At 35.2% G+C, this 15,725-nt stretch overlaps 1 protein-coding gene across 2 annotated transcripts; it reads left to right on the top strand.

Annotated features, from left to right (window-relative positions):
- Window positions 1–852: 852 nt before the first annotated feature.
- On the top strand, window positions 853–11,786 carry LOC125667805 (cytochrome P450 4F1-like). Of its 2 annotated transcripts, XM_048901453.2 has the most exons (11): window positions 853–1,056; window positions 5,015–5,168; window positions 6,962–7,143; window positions 7,353–7,477; window positions 7,726–7,791; window positions 7,969–8,092; window positions 8,297–8,426; window positions 10,455–10,584; window positions 11,117–11,398; window positions 11,479–11,544; window positions 11,625–11,786. In XM_048901453.2, exons 1-11 carry the CDS (start codon window positions 907–909, stop codon window positions 11,722–11,724), a joined length of 1,509 nt encoding a protein of 502 aa, XP_048757410.2. In that variant the 5' UTR covers window positions 853–906; the 3' UTR covers window positions 11,725–11,786. The 2 variants fall into 2 exon arrangements, with proteins under 2 accessions (XP_048757410.2, XP_048757422.2); XM_048901465.2 differs by lacking the exon at window positions 7,726–7,791 and having other exon boundaries at window positions 865–1,056.
- Window positions 11,787–15,725: the final 3,939 nt, after the last annotated feature.

Raw genomic sequence — 15,725 nt, forward strand, 5'->3', positions numbered from 1 at the left:
ATATCCGTCTACTGCCCTATTTCGGTGACTGAACAGAAGCAGTGACCTTTTGTTTACGTTTGCGTGTTGTCGTTTCCGGGTGTAGATTGCGTCATCAATTTCGTCGTAGTGTTTGCAAACATACATAGAGTATGTCTTCAATTTTTTTCCGAAAATGAACTACTAGAAAGAGAGTATGCAAAAAACCAACACGAGCACCCCAAAATAATCCCATTTACTTACGACTTTTTCAAGCAAACCTTCAAATTGATATAAAGTATACCAAAAGTCTAGAATTCTACACTATGTCATTATATTCATTGACGTTTAGTTGCACATTCCTTCTGTATATATATATATATATATATATATATATATATATATATATATATATATACGTTTTTTAAAACAGCTACAAACTTTTGACAAACCTATATTAACAATGATCACTGAAATAGGTGACGTCACCGTTTTAGGAGCACAAAGTGACATGTTTTTTGTTACGAAAATATATTCAATTAACGTACCAATGGAGTTGAAATTTTTTGATGAAAGTAAAGGAATTCAATTACTTGAAAGGTAGGTGTATTATTTATTTATTTAATCCAAGTGATTAATGAAAAAATCGCGGTTTATCACTAAGGTCACCGAAACTGGTTAGTCGACGATACTAATAATATGCAAGTCTAAAAAGGTGTGTTTTTAAATGTTTTTAAGTGTTCAAATTCTGAATTGTGAATTCTGCACCCATACATAATGCCATAATATCAATTCAAAGAAAATTACAATTTTGATCAGTGTAAGTCTTTACACGGTATCTCCTGCATACCAAAATAAAAAAAGAAAGAAAGAAAAAAGATAGACGTTACAATGATGACATGAATTGGCCGCCATATTGATAAGTATTACAGTAAAAAAAACCTGACGATGATTGGAGTTCTGCTGGTGGCCGCCTTCTCTTTTACAATCATCATAATTACACAAGTGTTAATTAAGTTCATCAAGTTAAGGAATGCTTTCCGAGGATTTCCTGAGCCGACTTACGACAAGCACTGGCTCCTGGGACACATTCCTCACGTACGTATAATCATGTCCCATATATTGTCATCCGCGATCAATCAAAGCATTTTCGTGTCATGCTTAATCAAGGTGAAATATGATCAAATACTTAATATGATTTGTTGTTTTTCCTTAATTTGATTGCGTTCTTTTGTACACTATCCTAAAGTAGTCGATCGTATGCAGCTGCAGTGAAATGCTGACCCAGGTATATACATATAACCTTCGGTACAGATGTACGAAGAACTCGAGTGAACAGAGTAAAAGTTCATATCTATGGAATGCCGATTTCACTGAATGGAAAACACTGCATTTGAGATATTCGAAATAAGTCTATATAACAGTATTGAGTCGTGGTACCAACTAACGCTATGTATGGACATAACGTTGCAGTTATGAGACTACACCTTTCAAATGTCAGTATTGAGCAATTTGCTTTTGAAATCGTGTTTACCAAAGCAACTATATATTGCTATCTTATGTTACTATTTTTAAAGCAAACTCAAGTGAAGCTCAAACGTGGTGCCGTTTCAGGCAATGGTATCGCTTGGGTTCGAATAATTACTATTAAAGACTTTAATAGTAATTATTCGAACCCAAGCGATACATTTGCCTGTGGTTTATGCTTATATAATATGTGAATTTATAATTTAATGCAAAAAAAAAAAAAAAAAAAAAACAAAAAAAAAAAACAAACCACCACCCCAAATATACAGTACAAGTCTTAGTTTATAGAACTGTATTAATTGTACCGCGCAAGGATTCACTAGCAACATACATACAGTCCATTCATTCATTATGAAACGTTCTACTTTACCATTTTTCCGTTCGCTTATCGTACGTTCACAAATGAGAAAAATATTTTTGTTTGTGGAAGGAGTTGGTCACAACTTATATAGATCCCGGAAGGTGTAATATCTCTGTGCAAAACTACGTACATTAACTTTCCTATTTTTATGCCCCTTCTGTAAATCTTTTGGTCAGATAGTGTTTTTTACTTTCGCCCGTCTGCACGCTCATCATTTTATCAAACTTCAGTTGTTATCGCGACTACGGACTACTATATGAAAAATAACCCATTTAGAAACACCGCCGACAGTTTATTCATAAACAATACTCATTTTCATTGACATGTCAATTTTAAACTCAAATCAAAATACCCCACAGTCAACCATATCTGCTTCATATTTGGATAATGATATTATTGGCAAACTATCAACTCAAGTTCGTGATAAACGGGATGACTTCAACTTCTCCATCGTCTACTTCCCACATTTCTTAACAATATGCCGTCATCACTTGCATGTGGGGTTTATGTCTCTCAACTAATACACGAGAGCATGTTCTGCGTATGATCAGTTTTTAAATCGAGGCAGGCTATTGACAATACATGTAACTTGATGTTACAAGGTTTCAAAAGTTTCGTTTAAAGTAAGCATTTCACCGTTATAATGATTGTATTTGCAAATACAACTTGTCATTAGGTCGAATGATATCTGACGTTGTTAGGCCGGTTTTTACATACAGATTTTAACTACGGATTACTCCATTCACTTTATCAAGATAAAGAGCTCACAGCTGGTGTGATTGATAAACAGGGAATGCTTACTCCTGCTAGGCAGTTGATCCCACCTCTGGTGTTTCCAGGGGTCCATGTTTGCCCTAATTTTTATTTGCAATCTTTGTGGGATTTTTGAGATTGGTCATTGTTCGTTATCTTCCCATTTTCATGGTCCAATTTGTAATGCATGTTTGACAGCAGATAAAGTTAAAAAATCAAAAGTGTTCACAGAGGAGAGAACTGTGACTTTGCTACTGTTGCATCAGAAGTAACCATTGTATTAATGAATTACGCAATAGAGAACTTGGAAAAATCTAAATGAAGAATAGCTAAAGCACAATATGCACACGACGCATATTTCACTTTTCGTTTGTGAGAGCAAGTTACATATAAGCGTTCTTCTATGTTTTTCAATTTGTCCCTACTTTAATGCCATAGTATTATGTAAATCTCTCAGTAAAGTATGTAACAGGAAGGGAGAAAATGCAATGAACCAGACAGGGATTCGAATCCGGGCCTCCTGAAGTACCTCTCGTAGGTGCTCTAACCAATGAGCTATCCGACCACCGATGATCGAACCCGTCTGACCGCCACAAGTGTCTTTTGATAAGCGTATAATGAATCGAGGCCCATAGGAAACAACGCTCACCTGCGCCACTTTGGCCCTGCCGTTGTTCAAGATCAGCATTGAAGTATAACAAGGTCTTGCCATAAAGAATCTATATAAAATCATGAAAGCCCAACCTTGAATAGTTCAAGAGATTTCAAAGAAGTTAGGTTTTTCTTAAAGGTTTGTTTTTGTTTGTTTGTTTTCCGTCCCGTTGAGACTTTTTCGTTCATATTGAGACTTCACCAACTGTAGGTGAAGTGCCACAAATTTAGACTTATGCTTATCACTCAGGGCCATAGCAGTTAGGGTTCTTTATTGTGACAACGCCTGCCGCGACACGGTACCTCCGTTTTGAGGTCATATACCGTAAATCTGGTTATTTTTGCTGTCGATTAATTTTTAGCGTTTTTGCGAGTCAATTGAATTCGCAAAAATATTTTTCTCAAAAATAATGTTTCACACGGTTTTTGATATGTTTTTACATAAATTCGCAAAAATAAGAAACACAAAAATAAATATATATGCTTTTTACTCAAATTCGCAAAAATAAATCAACACAAAAATATCCAGATTTTACGGTACTAAAGACCCATGATTCCCACTTCTAAATGCCGAGCGTTTGGTGAAGGAACAATCACTACCTATGTTAACGTCTTAGGTTTACGCGGCCATGGCATGAACGGCCTTCGAACTCACGACCTCCCCGTTAGGAGGCGAACACTCTACCACTGAGCTTCTGCGACCGGTCAAAGATCAAACACGTTTTTGTGTCTTGCCATAAAGAAGCTCTACAAAATATGAAAGTCCTACCTAAAATAGTTCCTGATATACCTAAAGGGTTATTTTTCTTTAAAATAGGTGAAACTCAGAGTTCAAGGTCAAAGGACATGATATGAAATGAAAGGCCTTACCATAAGAAATTTTTATGAAAGATCTACCTTAGATAGTTCAGGACATATTGAATACGTAAGATTTTTAAGGTTAAACTTCCTGGTCAAGGTCACAAGGTTACATATCATTGGATAACATGAAAGGTTTTGTCGTAAGGAATGCATATACAAAATATGAAAACCCTAGCTCAAATAGCTCAAGAGATATTTTTAAAGATATTTCGTATATAAATCAGAATATACAACTATGATCTCCTATTGTGGCCCAACCCTACCCCGGGATTACTCAAGGATGCTTTCTGTCAAGTTTGGTTGAAATTGACCCATTGGTTCTTGAGAAGTATAAATTGTGACAAGTTAACAGACAGACAGACGACCGGTGATCAGAAAAGCTCACTTGAGCTTTTAGCTCAGGTGAGCTAAAAAGTAAAAACCGAAAAATTGGTTTGTACATTTGAAAGACCAGTAGATATCTACCTCTAAGAAGTTTGACGGCCATGTTTAATTCAGCAGAAGACATACCAGCTGGAATAATCAATATTAATTCCAATACAGGCTGTCCGAGACCATTGAATGTCCTAAATATAAGGGATTGTCCAAAGATTCGATATACTGGCCTCATTCTAGACAGAAGTACATATACCTCGCGATGATTCCGCCGTGTCCTCTGTATTACTTATGTTTCATTAGACAACATAAAAACCAACATGTTTTCAACTTTTCTTTTGATGATACTGTGGATTGGAAGATATTTCTGATGAAAGTTTGACGAAAAACTAAGTGTTTTTAAATTCTTCACCTCTATATCGCAGTTTACAAATTAAAAGATTTAAAAATGTAGAGGATTTGATACGGGAAGGTCTATTGGAAACCTTATAGCATTTGATACATTAAGAAATACTCACTTTATTTTAGTTTAGGGGAGGTGTCCTTGGTCAGCAGGTTTTGGACAAGATGATGGAATGGACCCGTAAATATCCTACTATGTATGTCGTGTGGATAGGGCTGACCCAAGTCAGGGTGATCCTGAATCATCCTGACTCAATCAAAAAGATTTTGGCTACAGCAGGTAAAATGTTTTGAAAACATTTCCATAACTTAATTAGGTCACTTTTCAAAATCATGCAAAGTGCAAGCATATTTACATCATTATATTAGTATTCATACTTCAAAATAAAATATGATCTATTTTTTGTATATTAGAGAATATGTTGTATATTGGAGAATCTGTAGTATATTAGAGAATCTGTTTGTTGTATTTTATAGAATTTGTTTGTTGTATATTAGAGAATCTGATGTATATTGGAGAATCTGTTTGTTGTATATTAGAGAATCTGTTTGTTGTGTATTGGAGAATCTGTTTGTTGTATATTGGAGAATCTGCTTGTTGGATATTAGAGAATCTGTTTGTTGTATATTGGAGAATCTGTTTGTTGGATATTGGAGAATCTATTGTATATTAGAGAATCTGTTTGTTGTGTATTAGAGAATTTGTTTGTTGTATATTGGATAATCTGTTTGTTGGATATTAGAGAATCTGTTTGTTGTGTATTGGAGAATCTGTTTATTGGATATTGGAGAATCTATTGTATATTAGAAAATCTGTTTGTTGTGTATTAGAGAATTTGTTTGTTGTATATTGGAGAATCTGTTTGTTGTATATTGGAGAATCTATTTGTTGTATGTTGGAGAATCTGTTGTATATTGGAGAATCTGTTTGTTGTGTATTGGAGAATCTGTTTGTTGTATATTAGAGAATCTGTTTGTTGTGTATTGGAGAATCTGTTTGTTGTGTATTGGAGAATCTGTTAGTTGTATATTGAAGAATCTGTTTGTTGTGTATTGGAGAATATATTAGTTGTATGTTAGAGAATCTGTTGTATATTGGAGAATCTGTTTGTTGTATATTAAATATATTAGAGAATCTGTTTGTTGTATATTGGAGAATCTGTTTGTTGTATATTAGAGAATCTGTTTGTTGTGTATTGGAGAATCTGTTTGTTGTATATTGGAGAATCTGTTTGTTGTATATTGGAGAATCTGGTTGTTGTATATTAGAGAATTTGTTTGTTGTATATTGGAGAATCTGTTTGTTGTATATTAGAGAATCTGTTTGTTGTATATTGGAGAATCTATTAGTTGTATATTGGAGAATCTATTAGTTGTATATTGGAGAATCTGTTTATTTTAATTTTGAGAATTTTTCACTCATGTCGATACGTCAATTCGTTCTTCCCTATAAAGATATAATTTGCCTTTTTAAATCTAATTTCGATTTTGTTACGAATGAAATTTATTTCAATACTCGGTCAACACTGTATTTTCTTTTTACTTGTGAAATCAAGAGGTTCTGCACTGTTTCGGTCTTTGAACACATGGTACAGCGGTTAATTTTCAACATACGAGTTCTTTACGGACTTTTTGTTTGTTTGATTTTCCCCAGGAATTTAGAACGACGGGAAACTAGACTGCTGCCATGCTAACTTTCTGTACAAAAAACATTTTCTCTTTTGAGATCAGGTAGACACCCCTATCTATAAGTAGATGTTGTTTCTGTATTTTACTACGTATATAAGCATGTGTGGATTCACTGTATCTAGCTTATCTAATGATCGTGTGTATTAGTGGTTCATAGTATCAACTGTTTTACCTATCTTTATACATGGGATGCGTATGCGTCATGTAGATATCATTCCTTTGTGTTCAAGCATTGCATGTTTTTTTCATGCATCCAAATATTTCCTAATTATAGATCATTGCCCTTGTACGTATATTTCTTAAGATATTATTTCTTTTAAAAATGTGTATATAATGATGCCTTTGTTCTAAAGCTATGTTTAGTGTTTAAAAACTATCTGGTAGATCCTAAGCCAGTTGGATATGGTCAAGGATATCGTCACATTATTCCCTGGCTCGGTGAGGGACTCCTGATTGCGGGGGGCGCCAGATGGAAGCGCTCTAGACGTCTGCTGACTCCTGCCTTCCACTTCGAAATCTTGAAACCTTACATTAAGATCTACAAGTCATGTACAGACCTCTTGGTGGTATGCAAAAATTATGAATAGCTATAAATAGTTTATTCACTGTATTACGCCTTTTTATTTAATGATTAATACATCATCTAGTTTTGCATCCTCTGTATTGCGTAGGAATAAATTACGCATTTCTCCACATTTCCACAATTGTGCAAGTGTAGCGTCTACGGGACGCTGCCTTTTCGTCCATCTAAACATCATATTGTTATATCCTTCAGAGAAATATTCAGACGTACTCGGACAGAAAAGAGAGCGTGGGGATATTCGGCCTCGTCAGCTCTTGTACATTAGACATCATACTCAGATGTGCCTTCTCATACGAAACGGACTGCCAGAAAGTCAGGTTTTGAACCAAAACTTTTCTTCAACAATTTAATATGTTGGATATTTTTCTGTCATTCACCTACATTTCACAGTTCTTTGATATCTTCTATATTGTTCTCCCTCAAAGTTTTGGATAATGTGTCTGTATTTTCATTAGGAAATTTTACCTAAGTAAAGAAGGTTTTTATTCATTTTAAGTACCGGTATTCGATACCTTCGAGTATAATGGTTTTACACTGTAAATTTCCCTTATCCTTTTTTCTTCAGTGTAGATGAGAATCCATACGTCCAAGCTGTGCACAATATTTCCATAGAAATAGCACGCAGAAATAGGTAATACTCTTAAATAGAAACGGTCATATTCTACAGGACATATCCGTGCACTAAAGACGCTATGATCGTTCCGTTCCTATATTACCAACTCAAAGGGTAATATTTCACAGGATAAGCTGTGATGTGGGGATGCTAAACTCCTATATACCTCATGCAAATCTAAATTTGTGCTTGTAGTAAGCCGTGGTTGAGTTCAGATTTCATTTATTACCTGACAAAAAATGGGAAGGAAATGAAGAAAAATTGTGATTTTGTTCACAAGGTAGCCGAGGACGTAATCAGGAAACGACGTAAAACACTGGTAAGGGATACAGCAATATCATTGGATGAAACATAATTAAATATGACGTAAAACACTGGTAAGGAATACAACAATATCATTGGATGAAACCTAGTTAGATATGACGTAAAACACATGTAAGGGATACAGCAATATCATTGGATGAAACATAGTTATATATGAGAAATGGTAAGGAAATTTATATTAATCTATGTCATACTTCAGGAAAACAAAGACGTGTCTTCGCGGAGGTATTTGGACTTTTTGGACATTCTTTTGACTGCTAAGGACGGAGACGGCAATGGTATGTCAATGGAGGACATGCGCAGTGAAGTGGATACGTTTTTGTTTGAAGGTATGTTTGTCGTAATAAAATACCCCCTCCCCCGTCAATGATACCCTAGTATATTGATTTTGATTATGCTTTTTCTGTGTTAATTGGAGAAGAATACGCAGAGGTCGTGAATCGCAACAACGAAGATCGTTATGCTAAGGTGTAACATGTAAATCTGAGAAATTTGTGTTGCATAAATTATTGGGAAGCCAATGAATGGTTTGTTGTATTTGTAACTGGAGTCGGTTTAACCAAGGCCATACAGTGTTTTCAACCTGTCCCGAATTATATGGGGTCAAAGTTAACTTTATTAGTTAGATAACTTGACGAATATTTTCAACAACTCTTCAGGAACAATCAAAACTCGCTGCAATTATGGTAACATAGTATCTAACCCAGTTCCGATGGAAACCCATGCTCGGATTGATTCTTAGATTATGTTGAACACTTTATAATGGATTATAAGTACATTAGAGATTCAGCAATTCATTATTACAATTGATTGATTGATTATATATTGTTTAACGTCCCACTCGAGAATATTTCACTCAAATGGAGACGTCACCATTGCCGGTGAAGGGCTGCAAAATTTAGGCCTATGCTCGGCGCTTACGGCCTTTGAGCAGGGAAGGAGCTTTATCGTGCTACACCTGCTGTGACACAGGACCTCGGTTTTTGAGGTCTCATCCGAAGGACCGCCCCATTTAGTCACCTCAAACGACAAGCAAGGGGTAATGAGGACCAATTCTAAACCCGATCCCCACGGGACTTCATTATAACAAAAGAAAATAATTTGAATTGATAACATATAACAAAGAACTTTCCAAATTAAAAATAACTGGGTCAATTAATCCAAAATACTTAATTTGTAAATGATTAACTAGAAATAATGTTTTTTCTTTAGAATGATGATCTGATTGTGAAAAGAGAATGTGACATCCTATTAAATTGTATCAAAATGACTGGGCTTCTATACAACAAACACTGTACACTGATTTTAACTGCAGATTGCTCTGTTAACCTGATTAAGGTATAGGGCTCGCAGCGGGTGTGACCATTCGACAGGAGATGCTTACCCTTCTAGGTATCTGATCCCACCTCTGGTATATCCAGGGGTCCGTGTTTACCCAACTCTTAATTTTGTATTCCTTATAGGAGTTATGAGGAGTTATGAGATTGATCACTGTTTGTTATCTTCACATTTACATATAGAATATTCTATAGGAAAAGCTATGACCTTGCAAATTATGTACTTAAAAAGACAACAGACAGAATATAATCTAAATGTATTTAACACCAAAGGGGGTATCTAATTCATTCTTCAACCAAAATGTCTCTACTGGAGACTGTAAGCCTAATTCATGTTTATACTGCCTGTGGCCTTGATATAACTACACGAGCATTTCAGAACTTGTCCTTAACTACAAAGAATATGAAGCGAAGATTAGAGTTCTTGATCTTTGGGTTCCTTTGCCCAAGCAAAATGACTTGAAAATGCCACTGCTGCTTTTTATAAATGCATCTGGACCAATAAAAATGGGCCCAAGTTACATACTATGTTCTGAAGAGCCATCCACTCTAAATATAAATGGAAAATTTATTTTGAACAATATATGACACTGTATTTGTATATAACTATGTGTTAAGTAATCACTTCTTTCTTTACTTGTATATGTATATGTACATTATTTGTATGTATTTTCATGCTGCCCCTTGAGGGCCCTTGATTGGAAATAAATATAGTTATAGTTATACGATAAAGAAGCTCCAAGCATTGGATATGTAAATAAACTGAGGATACTTTCAAAGAAAATATGCCTAAGCCAATGAAATGATTGAATACAAATTGCGTTTGCAAACAGAGTTTTCAACACGTGAATTAGGTAAACATACGAAACACTGATTTATCCATTTGAAACAATCATAAATTGACTAAAGCGAGAGAAAAAACTGAAATACAACTGATCATTCTATTCACAAATGAGTAGGTCATGCACCATTAAACTATACTAACAACCAGGATAGTCACATATTTAAATCCTTTATCAGGTCATGACACTACAGCCAGCGCCATCTCGTGGATCCTGTATTCATTAGCCGAACATCCAGAGTACCAGCGCAAATGCCAAGAAGAAATAGACAGGGTGGTCGCTGATACTAAATCTGGAGATCTGGAGTGGTACGAGATAAAAATTAAAGACGACAAACAAATCGACCTTCTTTTGTTTTCAAATGTTTCTGTACAAAATGTGAATGAATAAATATACAAAACATGTAAAGCTAGCAACATTACAAACTGAATTAAGTCAGGTTGATCAAATTATTAGTGTTTACTGGGTAGTTCTTTTCTGAGCTTTCCCGTATAGAGACACTCTGTACTCACTTGTTGGTTACAAAATTGCTCTAGGTACTGGTAAATAAGTATAATTAAATACTCTACAGTAAGGAAACTTTCAAACATGCCCAAATTTTGTTAAAAAACTGAAAATGAAGAAATTGGAACTCTTAAAATAGGATCTACAAAAGTTCGTTTGTAGCAAGTTTCTTTAAGCTGAGAGGTAGAGAATTAAAATTCCGTATCATTCAATGGACAGAAGTACTGAACATTTGGAAAAACATAGTTGAATCGGTTTTAATTATTGATATGCACGAAAGACATTGGATCAATCAGAATTGAAATGACTTGTATATAATACATGCATTTATTCCAGGGCGGATCTTGATAAATTGGAGTACCTAACGCAGTGCATCAAGGAAGGCATGCGACTTCACTCTCCTGTCCCAGGGATTATGAGAGTGAATCTTTCTCCGATTGAAATAGATAATCATGTGATCCCAGCTGAAAGTAATATCGCGATCAGTATTAACAGTTTACACCACAATCCCGCTGTTTGGGGTGAAGATCACATGACATTCAAACCCGAAAGATTCACAAAGGAGAATGTCGAAAAGAGAAACCCGTTTGCATTTTGTCCTTTCTCTGCTGGCCCTAGGTATGTTAATATTGATTCTAGATTTTCTAAATTCACAAGGAACGAAAGATAGAGATTTGTATTCTGTATTCAATTTGCAGAAATTGTATCGGACAACACTTTGCCATGAACGAGGAAAAGATTGTACTAGCGACTCTTCTTCGAAGGTAATATTATTATCCATTCGATTTTCAACTAGAACAACCTGACAATGTTTAATACACACTCTAAACTATATTCCTCACAGGTTTACATTTTCTTTGGACAAAGCACACGTCGTTGAGAAGCAAATGGCAATGGTAATGCGAGCCAAGGATGAAATCAAACTTTTTGCTGTTCAAAGATGAAGAATTGAATACGGGAATTAATTGATCATAAAGAAATACAGAATAAAAGGATTGAAAACCTTCTTGGGCTTTAGTGTGACTTTTGCAAACACGACTCGGACATCGATAGTTTCAATAACTTGGTAACATGTCCTGTAAAAAAAACTTATCAGTTGTGAGGTATACCAAAAACAATACGTGGGTTAAAGGAGATGAATAACCATCGATCCACCAATATTATTTATCAAATTACATTATATTCGTTTTTCTAATTGATTACACTGTACAGATCCAGTTGTTGAACTCTTTAACATGACTGTCACAGGTGGGAGGACATGGCAGTTATGGTCATTGATGACTATCCTGATGGTCCGTGCAGATAAAAGCACATTCTATTTTCAAGCCTTTAAGTGTTTTAATTAGTCTCCACTCTTTTTCCCACGGGTTTAGTATCAACCACTCCCATGATAGCCGTGTCTTCTTTACCCATGAATTTATTGTTTCTTCACTTCCTTTGGAATCGGGTCGGTTCTTTTTCACAGATGTACATGTAGTGTCCGCCCTCTCTCCACGATTTCTCTCACGAGTTCCGTATTCTTTCCCCACGGTTCTTAGCGTCTATTCTTTTCTTATATATATAGATTTACTGTTTATTCTGTTCCCAAGGGTTCAGTGTTCTTTATTTTCTTGTTCCTTTCCTCATGGATTTATTGTTCATTCTCTTTTTAAGGGTTCAGTGTCTTACTAGTATTCTCCTCCCACAAGTTTAGTGTTCATTCTTTTCCCATGAGTTTAATGTCTATTCTTTTAGTATTCATTCTTTTCCCAAATGTTTAGCGTCTATTCTTTTTACAAGGGATCTAGACTTTTCCTCGGATATGTTGTACTTCTTTTCCCACGAGCGTAATTTCTATTCTTTTACGACGGGATAACAGCAAGTAGTATCAGTTCTGCTCACAATTCACTGTTCTCGTCTTTGGCCATTCAAATGCATTGTATAATTTTCTCTTGACCCTGTATCTACTTTGCAATGACAATGGTTTATTCTCAATAAATTGTATGCCGATGTACAGTGTAGAGATAAATTACACATGATATAATTAAATACGTGCATGCGTAAGAGTAAGTGAAGTGCAATATCTGACAGTGGACTAACCAAGAGAGGTAACTCAGATCGGTCAATTCTAGGTATTGATTGGATAATTAGCTTGTGGTATAGAATGGAAACGTAACCCATGTCATCTGATGATGATTTTCATGGACGAGCCTAAACTGACAATTTTCTGAAGTTATTTCGAAAATGAGTTTACCATTTTCATTTCTTTAAATTTACGGACAAAACTTCAGAGACATACACCATTATTGTTTGGTATATATTTTAAAATTGGTAATATTGAAAGGAGCAGATCAGTTCGCACATTTTAACACCGTTCGGGTTATTGCATTATTATGATTGTTGTAAAGCAATTTTTATTTCTTACATTTACTTAATACGTTATCTTGTACATCAATATTTCTCTAGTCACAAAGTATGCAGATAAACAACCATTTGGTTCAAAGCATTGAATGCGGGGTGATATCAAAGTTTCCAAGCAACAGAACGGTTTTTCTATACATTTCAAGAGGAAAGTAATGCCCGAGACTTTCATTAAACTTCAATAGATGTTTACACATTTTTACATAAAGCCAGAATTGAGTTCATTGGAGTATAAAAATAAATTGAAAGTAGATATTTTCTACTTTCATTTTTGGATATTATACGTTTCCTTCAATAAAATTTTTGTTTCATTATAAAAAAGCCCACCATACCTGACATTGATGACAGGGAATGCTTACTCTTCCTAAGCACCTGATCCCACTTCTGGTGTGTCCAGGGATCTGTGTTTGCCCAACTATTTATTTTGTATTGCTTATCAGATTGATGAGATTGATCACTGTTTTTTATCTTCACCTTTCATTGATGTTTAAAGAAAATGCATTTTTGGTGCATTTTTCATTGCATAGAAGATAAAGCATTGGTGATTTAGTGACCAATGCTTTTCTCCTCACAAAATGAAAATGTAGAATATATGATACCGATATATTTATATCTAAGAAAATATGTTGGAATATCTTCGTAGTCTATGGCACGAATTGTGCTCCAATATTAGCTGATCTGTTTATATATTCTTATGGGACAGAATATATTCAAAACCTTCTACATAAGAAGAAAAAATATCTTGCTGTGGCCTTCAACTCGACATTTAGATATATCGACGACGTCTTCTCTGTTAGCAATGATCATTTTCATTTATATGTCGATTCGATATATCCCAGTGAACTCGAAATAACGACAACACAGTCTTCCACATCTACTTCATACTTAAGATGTTTTATCGAATATACACTGTGGATGTTAACTGATGGCAAACTAACAACTCAACTTTATGACAAACGGAAAAATTTCAACCTCTCCTTTGTCAACTTCCCATATTTATGTAGCAATATTTCATTATCACCTGCATATACAGTGTATTAGTAATCATATTTTAATAATAATATTTATTTATATAGCGCCTTTTATGACTATAAATAACCACTCTAAAGTGCTGCATACAATAAAAATGATACAACATATTATAAAAGTAGTAAAAGGAAATTACAATAGCATTAAGACAGGTAATATTAAAACTATGCTAGGAAAACATCAACACACTAGCAAACGCCACAAGGCACAAAACACAGCTGCAAGATTAACATCACGCTAAAAAAAAGTCAACTGGCTTCCAGTTAAATACAGAATTCAATATAAGATCCTTTTTCATACTTTCAAATCTCTCAACAACCTATCTCCAGTTTACATCAAGGATATCCTTACAGTTTACAATCCCACCCGATCACTAAGATCCGAATCTCTGCATCTTCTCCAGGTACCTCGGACACGTACGAAAACATATGGGGACCGACGTTTGGATAAGGCTGCATCGAGTCTCTGGAACTCTCTGCCTTTTAAACTCGGACAATGTCCTTCACTGTCTAGTTTTAAAGCGGACCTCATAACGCATCTTTTTAGATTAGCTTTTAATTTGTGATTTTCTTTTTGCATACCTAGTGCTCTGACATTACAGCTCTTAAAAAACAACAACTTTCAGTTGCTATTTAAACTGTATATTGTGAATATACTTATGTCTTTTCTCTGTATTTAATTATTCCTAACTGTTGTTTTAAATTATTTTATATGTTATTAGGGTAATTATATCATTACATTAGGCGCTATATATTAATGATAATAATTATGCATTTTAATTCTGACACTTTGAATATGTTATTCACATGTATGTCATCGTCGGAAACCCACGGTTGATTACACTTCGTTCCTCTCTCCATCACTTACCCACGGTTGATTACACTTCGTTCCTCTCTCTCCATCAGTGAGGAACGAAGTGTAATCAACCGTGGGTAAGTGATGGAGAGAGGAACGAAGTGTAATCAACCGTGGGTAAGTGATGGAGAGAGGAACGAAGTGTAATCAACCGTGGGCAAGTGATGGAGAGAGGAACGAAGTGTAATCAACCGTGGGTAAGTGATGGAGAGAGGAACGAAGTGTAATCAACCGTGGGTAAGTGATGGAGAGAGAGGAACGAAGTGTAATAGAGCGTGGGTAAGTGATGGAGAGAGAGGAACGAAGTGTAATAAACCGTGGGTAAGTGATGGAGAGAGAGGAACGAAGCGTAATCAACCGTGGGTAAGTGATGGAGAGAGAGGAACGAAGTGTAATAAACCGTGGGTAAGTGATGGAGAGAGAGGAACGAAGTGTAATCAACCGTGGGTAAGTGATGGAGAGAGAGGAACGAAGTGTAATAAACCGTGGGTAAGTGATGGAGAGAGAGGAACGAAGCGTAATCAACCGTGGGTTTCCGACGATACATGTATGTGCATATCGATTTTATATTACAGTATCTTTTCTCTCACATTTGTAAAGTGCTTTAGAGAATTAATGTTGCTAGGGCGCTATGTAAATAAAATTACATTAAGAAAGTTCC

Source organism: Ostrea edulis, chromosome 1 (genome assembly GCF_947568905.1).
Source record: "Ostrea edulis chromosome 1, xbOstEdul1.1, whole genome shotgun sequence".
NCBI classification, from domain to species: Eukaryota; Metazoa; Mollusca; class Bivalvia; order Ostreida; family Ostreidae; genus Ostrea; species Ostrea edulis.

Bases quoted from the DNA above. Each gene is read 5' to 3' on its own strand.
- LOC125667805 (XM_048901453.2), top strand. From the start codon at position 907: ATGATTGGAGTTCTGCTGGTGGCCGCCTTCTCTTTTACAATCATCATA. The intron at 7,478-7,725 runs GTTTTGAACCAA...TTTTTTCTTCAG, and splicing joins ACGGACTGCCAGAAAGTCAG to TGTAGATGAGAATCCATACG. The intron at 8,427-10,454 runs GTATGTTTGTCG...ATCCTTTATCAG, and splicing joins GGATACGTTTTTGTTTGAAG to GTCATGACACTACAGCCAGC.